The 21198-nt window shown below is 40.6% G+C and overlaps 1 protein-coding gene across 1 annotated transcript in view; it reads left to right on the top strand.

The window, feature by feature from the left end:
- The window catches only part of GLIS1 (GLIS family zinc finger 1), a 210390-nt gene that overhangs the window by 92425 nt on the left and 96767 nt on the right, over positions 1–21198 (top strand). The window contains 2 exon segments of the mRNA XM_075424036.1: positions 6157–6355; positions 12618–13719. Coding sequence (XP_075280151.1) covers positions 6157–6355; positions 12618–13719 — 1301 coding nt within the window.

The raw sequence follows: 21198 nt of genomic DNA on the forward strand, positions 1-21198 counted from the left end.
AGCTTTTTTCACAAGGCATAGGAAATCTGTCTGCATCATCACACACTTGGACTTGCCTTGTAAGAGGTACAAGAACAACTATAGTATCTATTTTCTGGCCTTTATGCTACTTTTCTGTCCCTCAGCTTGGTGTTGTAGGATTAAGACAAGCCCTCACATTCACAGTAGAGAATGTCATGACAGGCATAAAAAACTTCGAGAAAGCGTTGATTTTGTTGTTGAAAATGTAAAAAATGCTGTATGTTCCTGAATAATTTTGAAGATTCTGTGTTTTGAAGCATTCGGTTCATTCATTAGAGACTTCAGGCAGGCAGCACAGTGCTGGGCATCTCTCTTGACACTCTTAAATTACTGACTGTACGGGAGTCGTGGCAGTCACTCCAGCCATACAGTAATGGAGATTATTCAGTGCTAGGTGTGTGGAATGGGTTGCTGAGTATGGGTCCAGTACGTTCCCTACGATACATGGCTTTGCTGTGTCGGCACCTTTTGAGTTAATAATTTTCTCTCAGTGGAGGGCTTTGATGGCCTCTTCCAGCGTGGACGGTTTTCACTTGTTTGAGAAAATCTGGTGCCGTTTGGTCTTTCTTTCATCTCACGTGACTCATCCAACTGCCAGTAACAGCGTTCCATTTTTCAGTGTTGTCGTGGTCAATTTTGGAAGACACAACCAAACAAAACCAAGAATGGCAATTTTTTTTGAAAAAAGAAGTAATTAAAGAGAATGAAGCAGTAAGAAAAAAACCCAAATGACCTAGTTTGGTCTTCACTGCAAAACCCACAATGCTCTGGAGATATCTAAGTAAGTCAGGCAAGTATTTCAAATCTATCTCTATTTTGAATGTGAGTCATTTCAATTATACATCATTTCAGTTATTTGTTCATTGGCTTTAATTAGGTAAACTCCAAAGCACTGCAACATGTGTTTATTGTTGAAGAATTACCCTTTTGATAAGTTCTTGCTCTTGTCTTCTTAGCCTTAATAGCTAATTTTATCAGTAAGAGTGCAGCCTCCCTGAATGGTAAACAAGATGTTCCCCAGGGAAGAAAGAGAACTATTGGCCTTTAGCAGGGTCATTTTATGTGTTGATCTAATTGTTAGACAGGCAGGTTTCCTTTTGTGGAGGAAGTGTTCTGTTTTCCTCTCGGAGAATTTACACCTAGCAAGAAATGTAGGGCTGACTCTGCAGATCCTGACCAGTTGTGAGTAGTCCTTCCTGAGGTGTGTAGCCCCATCACAATCAATAGGACCAGTTCTCACATGGCTTAATCTGGCATAAATCAAGAAACAACTCCCCCAAAGTCAGTTACCCCAGAATGAAAGAAGCAAGATATCCAAAATTGAACTAACTTGATTACTCATATGGAAGGAATTGACTGATTGCAGCCTTTGCGCACTCTGTATCAACCTCTTCCGTTCCCTTCATGAGCATTTAAATGTAAAGATATAAATCAAAACTGCAGGACAGAAAAAGAGAAAGACAAAAGTTACCTTGATGGATTCTACTTCCACTTCCCGAGATCATTCTGAAAACCATTCTGCTTTTATTAGATTTACTCTCTGTAAATTAGGATTATTTTTTTATATGGATTTATGAAATAGCTATGGTTCTACTGAAAGCAGGGTGAACCCTCTGGTATAAGGCAGGGAGTATGTGCTCTTTTCATCTGTTACTGGTAAGTTACAGTATGTGGGTTAAAGGCCCCTCGATACCAGTGAAAGAGGAGATCTAGTTCCAGACATGGAAAATGCTTAAATCTTGTGTATGCCAGCCGCTGATATTAATATTGTATAAAACAGCCAGTTGTCAAAGGGCCAGATTCAGTTCTCAGTTACACTGGTGTAAACCAGACTTTTTTCCCCCTTTTTTCAGAGGCAATGAATTTACTTTCACATCTGCTTAAACAGTTGAACGTAGACCCTGGTTGGCTGTGTTCAGAGACAATCTCTCAGTTCTTATTTTAGTTGCTGCGGGGGAAAAAAAAGTGAGCTGCTGTTCCTTGCCCATCATTGTTCCAGCTCCCATGTGGTGGGCACATTTCAGAGGGCTTTGATACGAGTGCAACTTCACTCAAGGCATTGTTGTGCCAGAAATTTTTAGCGCTTGTTAATAACTCTGTAAGGTACTTTGTGAAGGTAAGTGTATGGTGGATTGGCTGAAACACACAGAATTTCATGGATTTAGTGTAAGTGCTCTGTTCCTTTGCACAGAGAAAATGTCTTTTCTGATTTGACAGCTACAAGAGAAGATAATCATTTTTGACAGCGTAGGGATAATATTCATGTTATCCTAGGAAATCTCCATCTTCACACAAATAGGTATCAGTGTGTGCTACAGTTGGTATTGCTGAACGTTGGTGGAAGCTTCAAGTTTCTGTGTTTTGATAATATGATAAAACTGATAAAATGCATATTTAGAAAGCCCTAATGAATTTCAGACTTGTATAATTTGGGGAATGAAAGAAAGACAGTGATTTTATTATGGGTCTGGTATAAATCTTAAACATTTTAAAAGAATCCAAAGTATTTTGGAGGGAAGATACATCTTGAATATATTGCAGGTAACATTGCTGGTGGAAAAAGTGAGGAACCGTGAATTGGGTATTGTAAGTATGACCGATTTACCAGCTTCTCTTGGTGCTGTGGCCTTTAAAAGTGCATAGAACTTATTTTGCTAGTGTTCAACAGTGTCTTTAGATACCCTTTAAACGTGATTCATGCATCTGAATTAACAACCCCAAGTCTGATTATACAGTCTTGCTAAGGTAGATACTACCCCTGAAGTGAGTTACATTACGATGGGATAAAGCCAAAATAGGAATGGAATGAAGCTGGATGGAGCTGTGGACTCAAGAGGCTATAATGATCGTTTATGTCATAATTACAAGCAGGGCAGAGTTAAGGGTCACAAACACCATAAGCTGAAAGGCATCCAAAGTGATCTTAAATGCCTCGTTCCAAAACCACCGAATACAACTGACTGCCCTGTGCAGGCCAGAAGCTGCTACGTTTCTGTACAGCCGCTTAGTCTCTTCAGAGTCATTCAGAACAATCACAGAGTATCAGTGAATTCCGGGAGCTCTGAATATCAATCTGAAATAACCAGAACATATCTATTAATTACTATGAAGGAGGCAAATGACCCATTTTGTATAGTTTAAATACAAATTGGTTTATCTTTAAAATCTCATGTATCGTTCCTAAAAATCTTACAAGGGCTTTTTGTTTATATAAAGTAGTGCTGGCCTACACTTCCTAAGAATTGTCACATGCCTTGGTATTGTGATGGAGCTGGGTAGGAAAAACCCGGTATTGTTTTTCCAATTTTAAAGATTCTAACTTCTTAAAAAAATAAAAATCAAATAAATAAATAGTCAAGGAATGTAATGTATCAGCCAAACACTCAAAACTTTTCACTGGAAACAGGGAACTCTATTCTGGAAATGTCACAATAATGCCTCATGGGACTTGTAATTTGGGTGTCACAGGTACCCACTCTTTTCTATGGGTCTGCATGCTTGCCTGGATTATGTCTTCATCTGTCATGGTCTTCCCTATTGCAATGGTGCCATGGAGCATGATGGGGCGCCCAGCCAGCGGAGGAGAATGGACTTTTGTGTTATGATCCTTTTCACAATTTCTCCAGTTACCAGAGAATTTTTCTGCCTTCCCCAGTCACCTGTTTCTTCTCATTTCTGATCACCAGAAACCTGAATGTAATTCTCATTGCTTTCAAAGCATCCATTGACTGTAATTATAGAGGACCACAGCAGCTCAGGCTCTCCCACTTGCCTTTCGTTAGCTATAGGGATAGCAGATGTCTATAAGAGGAAATGGGCATTCATGTATGTTAAGGGTACATTTACTCTGAGGAGCTGTGCTGAAGCAGTAACTGACTACAGTGGGCATAGTCTCTGACTGGGACTTCATAAGCGATGTAACAAAACTGCAGTGATTGCAAAACTTCATGAGTACAAATTTACCCTTATATCATGAAAATATCATTAACTAGATACTGTGATATCTGTTTAATTATGTAATATTATACCTATGTAATGTAGGTGTAATACCTATATAATATAGGTGTAAAACTCAGTACAGACTGAGTGATGAATTGATTGAGAGCAGCCCTGCAGAGAATGACTTGGGGATACTGGTGGATGAAAAGTTGGCTATAGGCTGGCGGTGTGCACTCGCAGCCCAGAAGGCCAATGGTACCCTGGGCTGCATCAGAAGATGCGTGGCCAGCAAGTCGACGGAGGGGTTTCTGCTCCTCTGCTCGTGAGACCCCACTTGGAGTCCTGTGTCCAACTCAGGCCCCCAGAACAAGAAGGACAAAGACCTGCTAGAGCAGGGCCAGAAGAGGGCCATGAAAAGAGTTGGAACAGCTCTACTGTGAGGAAAGACTGGGAGTGTTGGGGTTGTTCAGCCTGGAGAAGAGAAGGCTGCAGGAAGAGCTTATTGTGGCCTTTCAGTATTTGAAGGTGGGTTATAAGAAAGATGGAGAAAGACTAGTTCCAAACCATTCTATGATTCTGTATCAGTATATCTTGCTCTGGATAATGCCACAAATTAATAGTGTTGAAATGGTAGAAGTTGTGCTGTCAATGACAGGTCCAATGTGGGTTTCCCTAGAAGAAGGACCAGACCTGAGAGCAGTGTGAAGTAGGTTATTTGTGAAGAGGATGTTTGTAAGTCCTGTGGCTACTCAGAGGGATTCATTTTGCCCAACTGCAGCTGTCTAAACGTTAGGTACTCAGTTAAAAGTTGCTTGTTTAAGTGCCTTCTGTAGTCAAGGGGGAGTGGAAAGCATGTCCTGAAGTTGCATGATCCCATCTTAGAAACCCATTTTGAGATGGCTGAATGACATAGACATTGTCTGGGTAAAATTCACAGACAGCAAAACTATGATGAGATGAATTGTGCCTTGTAACACCTTAGTGTAGGACAAACCTTGATGCTTGTGGGTATCAGTGATTTGCATGAAACTGAGCAGAAGCTTTATCTTTTTTGTTACTTCGACTGCAGAATTGGTTTTCTTCCTCAGTGTGCAACACTCAATGCCTCCGTAGAGAGTGGACTAACTACAGTGCAGTCTTAGCTCTGTAGTACCCATCACCACAAGCATTGGTACAAGAGTGAAGGAGTTGCTTTCTGGGCTAGGTATGAAACCTGCAGAAGTATGCTTGCCATTAGTATCTGACACCATTAGATTTTGTCTCCATGAAGAAAAAAGATTAGAGGGAGACCTAGTATTTAAAAAGCATGATTCATATACAACAGTGAAAATGACGGTAAATGGCTATTGTGGCTTTTTTAGGTAGCCTCTAAAGGCTAAATTTCTTACAAATACTTTTGTACATGCTTATTTTTAAGAATTTGATCGATTCACTAGAGGTAAAAAGCTCAGCTAATATGCTTTAAATTAAATGGAATTGCTAGGGCATGACCGATGCAATCTAAATTCTCAGTTCCCTGTTTGTCCTCTCTTTTTAGCTAGGTTATCATTTGTGATTGTATGTATATTTCTGAAGAGTATCGCTATAGGTCTAGTCTGTTTTTCCAAGTCCGGTAAAAAGTAATATTCACCAGAGCAGAATATATTATTATTAACATTAGCATTTGTAATAATAGCTTACTTGGAAACTACAGTTAAATGTATACATTGAAACAAAATTAGTTTCATTTTTTTCACACTGTTGACCTGTCAGTAAAGTAGAAACATGCCCATCTAAAGTCATAATCACAGAGATAATTGTCTGCAAAGACAGATTTGACTTACGTCACTGTTTTCACAGAGCTCCTCTCCCTGAAAATAAAAGGACTATGAAACATCCCTCTCCAGAATCTAACACAGACAAGACTGCCATAAAAATACACAGAAGTCAGGCAAGCTATCAGAATAAGTTTTTTTGAATTAGATTATGAAGTGTAAAATAGCCACAAAACTTAAAATGAGAAATAAACAACCGTAGTTCACAGATCCAAATTCTTTTGCAAATAATTTTTGCTTCCTTGTGAAATCTTTCATTTCCACTGCCATGTCATCATGTTCAAGAATTGTGCAAGGAGATTCAAAATGAGGATACAAAGTAGTAGTCACTGGAGAGGGTTCTTAGTCAAAGACTTATGCTTTTTTTTTTTTTTTTTGACAGTGAATGGTGGCTACAATCATTGTAATTTGATCTCTGAGAAGAAGAACATGATGGACATGGAGATGACAAGTAGCTCAGTACCTGTCTGCAGACAAGGTCTGTTCATCCACACAGGAAACTCACTTATGCGAGACCACCCTCTGTCATGTGAGAGGCTGCTTCACGTTGGCCAGCTGAACTTGACACACTCGGATATAAGGTATCACTGCAAGCTGTATCGGTTGATATACTTTGCTCTTCTGGAGTGCTTCTTTGTTGGAACCATTTCCCAGTAGCAGCTGTGGGTGCTACTTTTGGAAGAGTATTTTTGGCTTTTACTTCGTTTTGGAAGTCCTTTGGATGATTGTTTAACCACACTGCTCATTTGCAGGTTCGCATTGCAGGGACATGCACATGTGCACAAACAACCATCCAAGGCAGTGCCAGGAGGAGTCACTGTATATGCAGCCACAGCCCCCCTACATTAAGGTTTAATTGCAGCTTCTCTGTGGGAGCTCTTCCAGCATGCTCAAAAGTCAATGAGAGTTTTGCCAGGGGCTTAAGTAGGGTCAGACTTGCCTCCTCTCTACCTCCACCCTGCACCCCAATGCCGTGTTGTTTCCAAACTGCAGCCTGGAAGGCAAGGATGATACTTGCTCCCAAACCAATGTCTCCCTTGTGGCAATTTGGCATGCCACCATCAAACCTACTGGAAGTCCATGCCACTTTTATTTCTACAGCATTTCCCTTAATGAAGTATTTTCAATGTTCCCATACAGCCACATCCTTGGTATTTACTTTTAAGACCGTAATGTGAAAATTTGGTCTCTGCTTTTGATATATACACTGTAGTTGGATATGCTATGAACAGAATCTCTATTTAAACATTTGCTATAAATTAATTATATGAAAACACAGAACTCCATTATTTTTTTGTTGTTGTTACAAATTTAACATTACCAGATTTTAAACAAGTACCCTAAACAGACATCCATTGTGAATAGAAGCCTGCTACAAATTAAAATCTGTCCATCTATTTTAATTACACTGCTTTTTGGCAGGGAATATAATACGGAATAATCTTGACCTTTTTGAAGAGCTGTAGAAAAGAAAAACCTCAATAAAGTTGTAGCCTTTATCTTAGATACTTGGAATAATTGGCACAGTGTGCATGCAACTATCGAGCCCAAATTTCCATAGCTGCAGCAAGAGGAAATATGGCCTGTAGCTTGGTCTTGGAAATCTCACTGTTTATGATTTTATTATACATAGTTATGTCTTGTTTCCCCTTTTCCATTTACTGGTGGGGTAAGAACATCTGTGTTTTCAGGAGGAGAAGGCACAGCAATATGGCAAGCAAGTGGAAAGAGCTGTTTGTTTGTTTGTGTGTTTGATTGAAAAGGACAAATAATATCCATGCCACATAACAAAACACTCTATGGCTACAGAGATTTGTAGACGCTGTTGCAGCTGTATGTAAGTCTGCTCCCTCCTAGCTTCATTATGGCTTGATGTGGGGCTGGCAGTTATCAACCTTTTTGTATTTTGTCAGTGAGGACAATTAGGAAACAAAGATAATTAGGGCAGGAGCAAACAAAAGGAGGAAGAGAGTACTCTGCTTAGATCTTTTTGAGCCTTTTTGTAAAATCTATAATGAGGAAATGACAGATACCTGTATACTAGGGGTCTCAGTACCCACCCGCAGAAATATGAACCCCTTCCAGCTCACATTTGGAAGAGGATTCCCAGAACAACATAAAGGATTGTCTGCTGCATAACATGAGAAAGTAGCAGGTGATAGGCCTGATTCCCTCCCTTTCACTTTGTAGCATGGTCTAAAGCTGTGAGGCTCTGCTGCTTCCAAGCAACAGTTGCAAAATGTTTGGAGAACACATTGAAGGACCCTTCCGCTCCTTTGCGGGTTGTTTGTGTCCCACTGGTCATGCTCTGCTTGTGTGTCTACCTGGCTAGTACTACTTTTGTCTGCATGGGATTTGCAAAGTAAAACCAATGCCCAGCTGTGCTCTTGTCAGCCTCATAGACACAGTGTCTGATTTTATCACCGTGCTACTCACGAGACATGTGTGACAGAGCCAAAACCTTGGCATGGGAGGGAAGGTGGACAGCAGTTAGGATGATTTCTGTTCATGGTGTTTGTGATGCTAAAGGTTCTTGACAAGCAAGTAACAGAAAGCATGGTCTTTCCCTGAAGATCTGAAAACAGGAAAACGTAACTGAGGTGGGTGGTGAATGCCCGTCAGGTTCCACTGAAGTCACTGGGAGCCAAGAGTGCTCTGTGCCTCCCCAGATTTCAGCCTTCATTAGAAAATAGATGGGAGAAGTAGGGCTGGAATGTACAGATATTGGAGCAGACAGAAGTCAGGGCCAACTCTATCTGGTTGTTCTGTCCAGCTCTAGTGACCAGCACAGAAATAAAGGGAGATAGAAATTCAAATAATCTCGCTGAGTTGAGCTTTGAACTACTCTGCATTTCTAGGACATGCATCATACAAGGAAAACCCAAACAAACCAGAGAGCACCTCCCCTAGCAATCCAAAATCTCCCTCAGGATTTGGGGTTATGATTGGCTTTGTCCTTTTTCCCCTCAGTGCACTGAAACTTGTTATCCCCTTCAGCTTCTCCCTGAATCACTTTCTCTCAGAAAACTGTAATCTAGGAATGACTGCCTTAGTCCAAGAGTCACAATCCTTCTTCTTCCTGGCCCCTTTTCCCCACTCTGTTAATAGCTTTTAAGTTGTGAAACATAATTGCTGCTACATATTATCTGTGAATGCGATGTGTGTGGGACTGGAAAAGTCTTGATACCTTCTTTACCACAGTTGGAGACAGCACACAGCTAATGTTGGCCTTTTGTCAGATAATCCATTATCAGACAGAGCAAACCCGCCCACGCTGCGCTCAGTGCTCCGCATTTAAAAGCCGGGGAAGATATCAGAGCAGTCAGATAGTGTTGCAAAGGGTCCCTGGACGTGCAGCAGAACTATCCCCTCCAGCTTCTTAAAACTGTCAGTTATCACTGATTGCACATTTACAGTGGCAATTGAAGGCATGTATGTTTTGTAAATAATCTGGAGATTTCAGATACAGTCATCTTTTCCTCTGAGGGCAGCTGGGAACTGCAGTGCTTCTGGCATGGTGCTACTGGCCTCGTGCTCTGGCTCCAGTTACCACGTAAGGGAGTCTCTTTGGAAACGCTGCCTTAGTATCCTCTGAGAGGCTGCTGTTACTCTTTGAACGCCTTACACTCAGCTTTCATGTGCTCCAGTAGCAATTCTGTTGCCTCAGACTGTCCATCCCTGGTACATGGATGCTCCCGGTGAAGAGGTTTGTGAGGTACATTCTCTTGCTGACCCCACTCCCTTCCAGGGTTGCTCATCTGGAAGCCCCCCAGAGGTGCTCATGCTGAGCCGCGTGTCCACACAGTGCTCTTTACACTGTCCCGCTATTCTTTGTCCTTCTCACTCATCTCTTGGCAGTTTGTTTCATATGCATTTATATTTTGCTACTGTCCAGAAGTTATGAAATACTTACGGCCAGCACTACCTGTGTGTACGAGGCCTGGAATCTGATCCCTAGCTGTAACAGCAAGATGCCATTACAGGAGCAAATAGTCAATGGGGACAAGAGGAGGATGCCAGTCACCTTATCTCTCTCTCACATCAGTTTTGTTTCTGTGCCCCTTCTCCCCCCACCCCCAGGACTGGGATGAACAAGCAGGGCATTCCCTAGAACAGTGATGGCAAAATTCTACCAGGAATACAGAAAGTTTGCCTTAATGCAACCTTGACATTAAATACCCCAACACTCAAATATCAGGAAATTGAAGGAATGCCAGATTCTCCCAGCAGAGTTAACTAACACAGGGTATATAATGTATTTAAAAGTACAGTGCTACAGAGAAAAGCGCCGCTCCCAGAAAGGACTTGCTTCTGATCTACACCAGCAGCCTGTGTTATCGTTATGTAGGCAGAGCGTGGATAAGACACGGCTGTGGCAGTGGAAAGCATGAATTCAATGCCTTCATCTGGTTTGCTGTTGAAATAGGGTATTCCAGCTTGCCTTTTGGTTCAATACTCTCCTTTTTTGTTTGTCTCGTATTCTGCACTGCAGCATCACAACAATACAGTCCTGACTCTGGGTAAGATCTCGTGCTGGAAATGCAGATCGATGTTTCTGGGAGTTTTTAGAACCTCCTATTTCTCAGGACAGGGATGTTTGTGTCCATCCCACAGGTACTCTGCACTGACTCCAGCTTGAACTCCTCACATAAATTTCTGGCATGATGGGAAATGTACAGAAAGCTGAATAATATGACACCAATTATCACAGATTGAAACATAAGGCTTGGGTTAGCTTTATATGATGTAAGAAATGTGTTGTGTTTACTTTAGCCCAAGGCTTTGGGACCACTAATCTGTGATACAAACTGAATTATGTAGAAGAGTTCTCATACAGAAGAAACTAAGTGATAGGGTATATTGTGCCTGGCATGGTATGCTGTAAAACCTTTCCTAGAATGAGTTTAAAACAGTACACTTTCTACTGAGCAATGAAGCTACAAGCAAGCAGGGCAGGGTTTCCTAAACATGTTCAAGAAAAGGTTTTTACATATGCTTATGCCACAGATTTTACAGACATATGGTTCTGTAAATGTTAAAAAATAATGTATGAATACTGTTGGGTCTGTGGTTTGTTTTTTTTTTTAATTTACCATTCACAAAACCAGGTGCTTTAAGTTTACCCTGAGACCAACTGCGCAAACCTAAAGGGAGATGTTACAACTAATAGATTATGGAAACCTCTAAAATTTTGAAATGTAGTCTTTTTAAACTTCTGGTGGCAAACGCAAGATCTGCTTGTTCTATACCTATGAATTGTGAGGAATTTCACTTCTCTCGTGACCTTAAAGGTTTTTTTATATCAAGCCCTACTGGCTGCAAATTGTTGGCGTGTAGAAGCCTGTCAGTTGTGAATGCCATGTTGCCAGTTGTGTGCCTCAGACAGGTTTAATTTTTTGAAAACCTTCATTTCATAGGAAGGAAGTTTTTTTGAAGCTTTTTGTTGGTGGGTTTTTTTTTTTTTTTTTTTTTCTAATTGGTAGTTCTTGGAGAGCTGTTACCAAGGAAGTGTTAGAAGTCATCCCAGCTCCCCGTTTTAATGTCAATGGTGGATTATTGGAAATAATGGTGATAAAATCGTCTAAGTCATAAAACAAATGCAGTTTATTCAGCAGCTTCACAGTTTAGTGTGTGTGTATGTCAGATTTTTGTTAGCTGTGTTGTCATACACAGGTTGCCAAATGGCTAGGTTTTGTTCAGCTTTTATGGCGCTAGCAACAAAAAAGCATAAAATTCATTTAAGTGGAACATGTCAGGGTAAGAGCCATGGAGCACCTCTCTGGAGGGTTTATTAGTTCAGGTACAGCTTTCCTGCACACAGATGTACTGTTTCCTCTTCTCGGTCTGGCACATCGCTGCATGATGAAGCCATACGTTAAACCCTACCACGCTTTAGATGTGTAAGGAACACTCGCTGGTCCCAGGAAAAAACACAGTTGGGTCATGCACAGTAAACGTTTACAGCTGAGATAGTGTTTTATTTTAAGACATAAACCAATTGCTAACTGCGTGGAAGAAAATGTTAGGAGGAAACAAATGCAGTGTTTTTCTGAAATGTCTGTTTGAGGTTCCTCTAGATTCTGCTTCCCAAGTGGTTGGATTTAGCACACACCAAAAAACATTAAAAATCACTTCTGCGGGACAATCTTCTTTTGATTTGCAGACCCATGTAGACTTTAGTAGGAAAAATGGAAACGGGAATACACAGACTGCCAGTTTCAATCTACCGGTTGTGAACTTTTCTTAGTTACGTTTTGTAGACCTCTTAGAAGTAAATACTCAGCTGATCTCTCATCAGCTCCGGACGTGTTCGAAGTGAGCTGTTCTTTCTTTATATTCCTTTTTTCCCCACTGATCCTTCTTCTTTTTTTTAATTTACCAAAGGACAGTGTTTCTCCGACATGTAAGCAAAGTTCAGCTAGCCTTTTTTGATTCGTGTGAACAAGAATGCCAAGGCGTTTTCCCACTGTGCTCTGAGGAAAATGCTGATATTTGAATAATTCAGAAATGCCCAAAGCTCTCAAACTTCATTCTCAGCTATTGTTTTGCTTGATCTATTATGCATTGAAAGCCTAGATTGTGATTGATGAACTGCCCATAGCAGTGGAGGGGAGATTGTCTGTTCCGTGTGTAAACCACTGTGTAAAATTAATCCTATGTAAAACGATGCTGGCTTTACAAGGGTTGTAGAGGAAGCATTGCAGATTTTTTTTGGTGTAATTGCTGCATTGGGCAACATTCAGCAGACAGCAAGTGCTTCCATTCTCCAGGGCTGAACAAATGTTACATCTTGTACAAAAATCCTGTGGTAGTTAGTGATGCTTAATGAAAACTGTATTTCAGATCACCGAGGTTTCAAGACTCAGTAGATTCTGCTGCTCCATGCCTGAATGGAAGCCACCCGGCTCAGCACATTAAACAAGAATGCCTAAGTGATTATAAGGTTCTGTCTGAGGCTTCCACACATAGGAGGATTACGGAGGGGATGGAGCTGAGAGCCTCCGGTAGCCTGCATCCTGAAATAGACCTAATGAATAATAGCTTTACAAATTCACTTTCATCCTACTTGTTTAATAATGAACATAGCTCCTCCCTGGGTCCTTTGTCACTTGGCACCCCTCAGCACTCGGCCAGGCTACAAACAAACAACCTGAAGAAGAGATGCATCTCTGTTGTGCCGTCTTCAGCTGAAGGAATTGATATTACAGCTATCATCCGCACATCACAGACGTCACTGGTCACCTGTGTGAATGGACTGCGAACTAATTCAGCTGGCATTTCCTCTCATCCTGTGGAGATCAGTCATCACAGTGCTCAAAAATCCTCTCGGCCCCAGTCTTGCTCTCAGCCTGGAAACTCTTGCAGTATTCCCTCCCCTCCAGCATGTCTTGTACCTGTTTCCACTGAATGTGACAGAGGTGACTGTGAGCAGATACAAATGCAGCAAGTCGAGGAGAATGGAAGCCTCAGCCTTATGATGAATGGTACTAGCATTCCTCATCAAAACACCTCACACAGCACCCAGAAGGTGAGCTTCTTAAAACAAGAACCAGCTGATGATTATTCCTCCACTGCTGATCTTTTTCGACATCATCAGGGGCTGCCTCCCCCTTACCACCTACACCAGCAACTAAGCCAAACTCAAGGGACGCTGCCTCACCTACACGCCTCTATGTCTCCAAAGTCCCTTCAGCCCAGCGACGGGGATGAACAGGACCTCAGCAGTGGCAAACAGGTCTGTCGGTGGATTGACTGCAGTGCCACTTACGACCAACAAGATGAACTTGTCAGACACATAGAAAAGACTCACATTGACCAGCGGAAAGGAGAGGACTTCACTTGCTTTTGGGCAGGCTGTGTCCGCCGATATAAACCCTTCAATGCTCGTTACAAACTGCTGATTCATATGAGGGTTCATTCTGGAGAAAAACCAAACAAGTGCATGGTAAGTCTGGAATATATTTGTTTGAATAGAAACGTACTGCTCGGCTCTCTTTCTTGCTCTCTCTTCAGTCTTATTCCAGCATAATTGTTGTGCTTTCCTGTAACTTAGTCTGCAGCAGGCTGAAGCGGAATTGGAGAAAACCTTAATCTAGAAGGAAATGTTTGAGTAAGAAATACTGTAGTTCGTGGAAAAGGGATTCAGTTTCCTCATATGAGAGCTTAACTTTTAATACAGTGCTTTATTTTTTTTTAATATTCATTAAAGCATTAATAAAGTGATGATCAAAGCACACAGCGGTCATTTAACGTAAAACAAGTCACAGAGCCTCGGGTGACATTTTTAACCAAGAAGCATAAAACTCATCTAATGAAATTCTTTTCATTCCTTCAGCTGAAGAATAACCCATAGAGTTGTGAGTGCAAAAGTTTCAAATGGTAGTTTAGAAAAGAAAAAAAAACTTGTTAAGGATTTTAAACAGTTAAAAGAATAAAAAGGAGTATCTTTAATTACATTTTCAAAGTTTGTTAGGAGCTTTTCTAATTTGCAAAACAGAGCTTTAAAAATAAGTGAAAACCATTGTTCTCTTCTGATCAAGAAGATGTAAACAACATCAGTGTTCCAAAAAGAGGATCTTGGGAATAACACCATCTCTGCATCTGCCCACCATAATGACAATATGGCCAAACTAAAATAAAAGTTAATGACTTCCATTAAGCTTTCCACATGTTTGAAACAACAATGATATAAGACCCTGACTGAAACAGATGAAGCAAAACAAGTTTGACATAAGCTTCCAAATTGGGCCATGAAATTTGGAAAGTCTTATTTGTAACACCCACATGTGCACGCGTGTGCGTGCATGCACATACACACAAGTGCACACACACAAAGAAGTACAGACAAAGGGACTGGGTATGGCAGCAGGTTGTGGTTCTTGATAGGCAGAATTTTCAACTATGTGTCTATTTTAGTGTTTGGATCAGAGAATGACATAATGCAAAATGCTGTAAGGAAGTTAAATTAAGACAGACTTTTCTGTGGCAAGCTGTAGCTTTCTATGGAGACATAGGAAAGAATGTTTGTGTAAATAGCTTACTTTTTTCATTTGTTCAAGAAAAAGCTTGCTGCGATGGTTGTGGAAGGGAGAAAGAAGAAAACAACAGTATTCAAAATGGTTTACAGAGAGAAATATTCTCTGTAAGTGGTCGTCCTGATTATCTTTTTACTTCCATTGGATAAATGAAAAACATTATTTTAATGTCTGCACTGTTCACTGTGTATTCCCTAAAATAATACTGGAAACAATGCAGATGCAGAGAACAACATCAAGTTGCCCAAGGTAAAATAGAAACACTCTAAGACTTACTGGTTTCTTTTTCCTTTGGGAGAAAGAACTGGCTTGCTCTTTTCCAGAAGTAGCTCGATCACAATTTGTAAAACTGCAAAGGAATTTAACTTCCTATGAATACCTTCTTTTTGGTCATAAATCATCAAAGAATAATGCAAGTTCGTTGCCTCTTTCCAAACAAAAGTGTAAGCAAGCTGTGAAAGCATACTTACAGATTTTATTTTAGCCTACTTTCTGTTTTTAGTGTTTTTATCATCTGGAATGAGATCAGTCTTCTCCCCACTTTTATCTCACACTTTTAAAAACAACTACTTAAAACATGAAACGCTGATTAGCTTTGCTATGATGCTGAAAGACTCCATGGGTGAGGGAACTTCTGTCTTTTTCTGCAAATGCATATTTGACAGGTATTGTATAGAAGATTTCTAATGTTACATTCCCATTCCTACAGGAAACTGGATAAACCAGAGATGTTAAATCATGTAGTATCTTAGCAAATGCTAAAAATGTCCTCTTTTCAGTTATGTTCGTCTGCATTAAAGAACCAGCTTCTGATAACATCTCAAGGTTTAACTTTGTGAATGGGTTGGAAAAACCTTTGCATCTGATGTTGCAGACAGCCTGCATGGCTCGTGTATGTAGCCTTGGCATGTGAGTGCATAAAGATCTGTTTCGTTTGAGCAGATATTGTAGTTGTTTCCATACATGGAATGGCCCAATCAGAATTAGGAGCTTTACATTGCACAACTTGCCGTTAACTCTTCCATTCCCAGAATAGGACTCTTCCACTGTCAGCAGAGGTATCCATGTATTAAACGCTACAACCTGGAATCCTGCGGGGAGTAAAGCTGGACCCAAGTGAGCACAAGAGAAATATGCATTCTTTGCAAATTTAGTTTTCTACCCTGGAAAAACCTTGATCTAGCAAAGACAAGATCCAAAGCTGCAACATGGCTCCTTAAATTTATTATTATCAAGTGGGGATTATTTGCCCAGCGAATTCCATTCCACTTTAAACAAGGGTTGCTGTGCAGTGTTTCACTGTGCAGTGATGTCATGTCATTTTAAATGATGGCTTTTCTTTTGATGTGGTAATAATTGTGCTGTTATTCCTGCGAATTAAGAAGGCAATTCATTCTCTCTCTATAGAGATCTGAGATTTTGTTTCATTTTTGCTGTAGCCCTGTTAAAGTAACTTTACATCTTTTGCTATTTGTAGTGGAGATTTTGTTTCGCTGTTCACAATTACCCATTGTACTTTCTTTTTAAGCCCTCGATTTTATTCCTCTCTGTAAGATTACTGGATGACTAGGTATTGAACTGCTCAGGAGAAGCTAAGAGCGAGCAGCACCCGACCCTCATGCATAAAAGTACTTTTCCATGTAAAATTATTAATTTCTTATGACAGGCTTTGCTACTATGTACTGTAATAGACAAAGGAATTTTGGAATTCAAGCTACTTGAGAACAGGAAATACAAGAGACATTTTGATTGAAAAGTAAATGGTTTGCTAAAACTGCAGTTAATCCTTTTATTATCTTTCCAACAGCAGTTTCCACAATACTTTCATGAGGTAAGCTTCCTTCAGTCCAACTGTAACACTCTCATCGTTACAGCTGGTTTAAATTTAGCTAGCCTACTGCTTTCCTTACTACAGACAGTCGACAGGCAAAACAGTATCTGGTGTAGGGAGCTACTGATGTTTCGGGTCCATATTCCGCTCGCTGTGTTTCGTTGCCAAAACCGGTACTATGAGTGTTCGGTTTTCATATTCTGTTAAATATTCTAATTAAGCGGTGCCTTCTCGTCATTGTGTCCCTCAGTTTGGTTTTTCCTTGGGCTCTGCAAGTAGTCTAAAGGAAACTACCTAATCTCTTTGCAATATCCTGTTATGTTTCATACTTAACTCATGTTATTTTAGTTTTATTAAATTTGGGGTTCATCTGCATTATAATCAAAAATATATCCAACAAAAATAATGATGCAATGCCTTTAAGACTTTAACTTCTGAAGATTAATTTCATGCTTTTTTAGATTTGATGTCCCAGACAATTGGAATTTTGATTGTCTGAGACAGCAAAAATTAGCAAGCTTAAATGGTTTTTATTTTTAAAAAAAGTTTCTCATTGATGCATCTTTTGCTGTCTTTCAGTTCTTCCAGTACGTTGGTGGGTAGAACCCTGCTGATCTCCAGATATTGCATCCTCAGTTTAAGCCTCTGCTTGTGAATGTAAATATAGAGCTGCTCATTTTGTTGTCTAGCATTGTTTGATTTGGACAAATCCATATTTGGCTTATCAGTTCACCCTCTGGCATGCTTGTGGCTTCATAAAGAGTAGAAAATTACGTTCCCATCACTGCATGCATATGTGCTCAGGGAATATATGTTACAGGCCTCCACAGACATGGTCAGGGTAAATATATTTAGCTTTATGTAACTTATGCATATGCAATTAGTGTTGATGGAAATTGGGTATCATAATGTATGTGATATCCATGAAAGGAGCTGGATGGACAGTGGTAATAGCAATTGCTGATTTCTCTAGTTCATGTATTTCAAAGAAACAAATATCTCCGGAGTATGCTCTAGACCTGTCTGGGACGTTATGTTGCTGCCTAGATAGTTAAGACTTCGAAGCAGAATCTTTTTTTCTTGTATAAGTGCAGCATACTCAGTTTGGGAATAGTCTTCATGCAATGATTTGGGTGCTGTGTTGCACACAGTGAAATTCAGCACTTGTGCTCTTTCTTTGTAGTCTGTTCTTTTGAATCCCTGCGGGTGAGACACTATAGGTACTGCATTAAACATGGGGAAATTGAGACATAGAGAAGATAAGTAACTTGCCTAAGGGCATCTTTAGGCAATTCCAGCATTCCAGCACAGATCTTGTGTTCAAATCCCTACATCACACAAACTAACCACTTGCAGTTTACCTATGAAACAGATTTTTGTACGGATTCCATACAAGATAGTGGTCCTGCTGAACTTCCTGCTATTTTTACTGTACATCTCTTGACACAGGTGGTTTGGCATGCCATAATCCTGTGAAACCTTTCCTTAAAGGCTCGGCTACATTTGTAATACTTCGTGGGCAGCCACCTGGTTACTATGATTACAGGAGAAGGGGGCCTATGGAACAGATTAGTATTACTGCTTCTGCTGCTAAGGAAACCAATGTGGAATCTCTGGTCTCCGTAGAAGGCAAGTATTATGCTGTCTGCGGTCAGTGGGGAGCATGTGTCTAGCAATGCATGGCCAGTAATGAGATCTCTGCAGGCTACATCTACAGATGAGTCTAAGGGACAATCCTGCATCTGCAGGGGAAATAGGTCTGCATGCATCAGCTTACAGGCTTTTGAGTTACTTCACCTAAACAATAAGTTTCTATGCCTGACTTGAGGGAATGTTGTGGAAGTCTGGAAAGTATTTTCAGCTTTTGGAGTGGAGGGTGTCATGCACTGATGCCAAAGGAGTGCTTTAAAAAAACAGCAGTGATATTAGCTTCACTTTCTTTCCTTTGAAGTCAATAGTAGGAAGCATCCATCCTATCAAAGCTGCCTCACCAGAGATCTCTCTTTTTATTAGGTCTCTGATGGCATTTCCCGATACTGTCAAGGAACTGTAGCATTAAAACCACTCTGATTAGAGGAGCAGACAGCAGTTCAGTGGTTTTGTGAAAATACAATGTTTGTTTGTTTGTTTACAAAAACCACTACAGATTACAGACAGTATGAATGGGTTTAAGCATGCACCAGCACTGGAGGGCAGGCTGGCAAATGGCTTTGGGCTTGGCACTGCGTCGGCTCGTGCCCAATGGTGGTTGGTGAGTTTGAACTCTTGTCTGTCGACAGGAGAACTCCACACCAGCAGATCTTGCAGGGCAAAACCTGTAGACATTATTTGGCCCAGATTCTGCCCAGTTGGGTTGTCTCGTGTTTCAGTGCAGTAGGACAGAAATGCAGATCTGCAGTCCTTTGTGCAGATAGGAGTACAGCGCGATGGTTTGGCACTATGGTATGGTGCCTTTATGGGCTGGCGACCTGCCTGCTTGAGTTGAGCTGCAGAACGAGTAGCTGCCACTGTTTACCTTGAGGGATTATCAGCTTTCCAGTGTGGCCCTGGGATTGCTGACCTTCGGGACATTCTGTGAGGCACACTGCTCTGTCAGGTTGATGGGAGAAGGTGTAGGATGCTGGGCTGGATGGACTTCTGCTGTGACCAAGCAGGGCTGGCTGCCTTTTTTATTTTGTTTTCCAGCAGCTCGATATAGGTTAGGTTTGGCTAGCAGGCTCTCAGTTTTACTACAAATGAAGTAGATTCCGGCTGTTGTTGCCAGCACCCAGAATGGTTTTCAAGTTCAGTTGCATGCCTTAAAAATGTTATACAGTACATTGAAGAGATATGATAAGTGGAATATGGTCATTAGAAATATATAATGAAAATTCCATGGAGGGGGCTTTCAAATACGTACCTTTTTATTCTACAGGAGCATTTAATTCCACAAGGTTTTATTTCATTTGACTTGATAAATTGTTAAGTAATTTGAGACCTGGTTAAAACAGAATTATCCTGAAGTTTTCCTGGCGTATTTATACAGAGGGGGTCACCATGTGTAGATATCGCTGTTCATTCAGTCTTTTAAGTAAGAAACAAAGTGGGGTAGTAATGGTAATATCACCACAACATAGTGGGTACTCACCCTATGAAACTCACTGCCATAGGATGCGATGTAATTAATTACCACTGTTACGGTTCTCAGAGTGTTGGATAATTTCCACTAATAATGCTTAGTATCTACTGAAGGCCAGTTGATAGAACTAACCAGATAGTGGTTTAGGGAACAGATAGCCTTGTGGCACAAGGATGGATGTTAATTTCCGTGTTCCACATTAGAAATTTCACTAGGTATTCCATGCCAGTTTTTTCAAACCAGTAGTAGTATCATTGTAAAACAGCACTTTGAGAAGAAAACCAGTAGTGAACCTGGGTCACATTCAATTTGGAAAAGAAAATGTTGAGGGGACAGGGAACAGGACTGGAGGATTTTGTTACGACTGACATTTTCTAAACAGTGTACTATTTTGGAACTAATGAGATATTTCTGTATTTTAACCCATCTTTGTTGACTTTCTGTTTCAGAATGAAAAAGTGTTAAACAAAAGTGCTTGCTTTTTTTGGTTCTTTAAAAGCTCTCATTTGATTTATTCAGTGGTTTTATTTTGTTAGCGCAGTCCCCCAAACAATTATGTTTCAGCTCATCCTGGACTGATTTCTCTTCATTCTTTAGTGTTTTGATTTGGCTACTGAAATACATATCTTTTTTACCACAATTCCAACGGTGACGTGATTTGAGTAGAAGGAAAATGATCCACTTTCCTACAAAGCAGCAGATATTTGTCAGAAACCTAAACACTCTGAGCTTTTGGAAAATACCTGACAGTGGTCTGATTGACAGAGGACATATTAAAGGAAGGAAACATTTTTGTGTTAGAAATGGTTCTCCAGAGTGACTACGCTTCTTGGCACCGTTGCGGCACATAGACGAGACAGTTGTATCAGAACTCTTCCATGCCGAGCAAAGTCATTGATGTTCTTTGTCAAATACTATAGGCGAAAGTATGCCCAGCTTAGAAAAGTGAAATTTATTAGTTGTGACCTACGATGTCTGGCTGCCAGACAGACTTCTAGGCATGTCTCCCAGGTCTTTTTGGAAAATTTCTGCTAGGCTTCTTTCCCTTCCCTTTGCCCAGTTTGAACACAAAAATGACATCTCGATACCATGTTTTTGTCTTTATCCTCTTGTCCCGCAAAACTCAGCAAGTAGTGATTCTTTCTCATTTTAAGACACTCAGAATTATTTCCAGCTCTGCTGTGGCCTGGCTCTGGATGATACTCCACATGTAGATTTATTCAAACCCCAGTCTCAGCACAGACCTATAAACCTCTCATGGGGCATCACCTTTTGAAGACATCTTGCATGCAGCCTCTTAACTCCCAATTCATTCCAGCTGCACCACAAGATCACTTTCTTTGCCATGCAGATCAATGAATTCTATCAAATAATCACATCTGAAGATGCAAAAAGGAAAAGGCTTTCCAGCCTCTGAGCAATGGGTTTGCAATAACTCTT

The sequence above is a fragment of the Opisthocomus hoazin genome, chromosome 6 (genome assembly GCF_030867145.1).
Source record: "Opisthocomus hoazin isolate bOpiHoa1 chromosome 6, bOpiHoa1.hap1, whole genome shotgun sequence".
NCBI lineage: Eukaryota > Metazoa > Chordata > Aves > Opisthocomiformes > Opisthocomidae > Opisthocomus > Opisthocomus hoazin.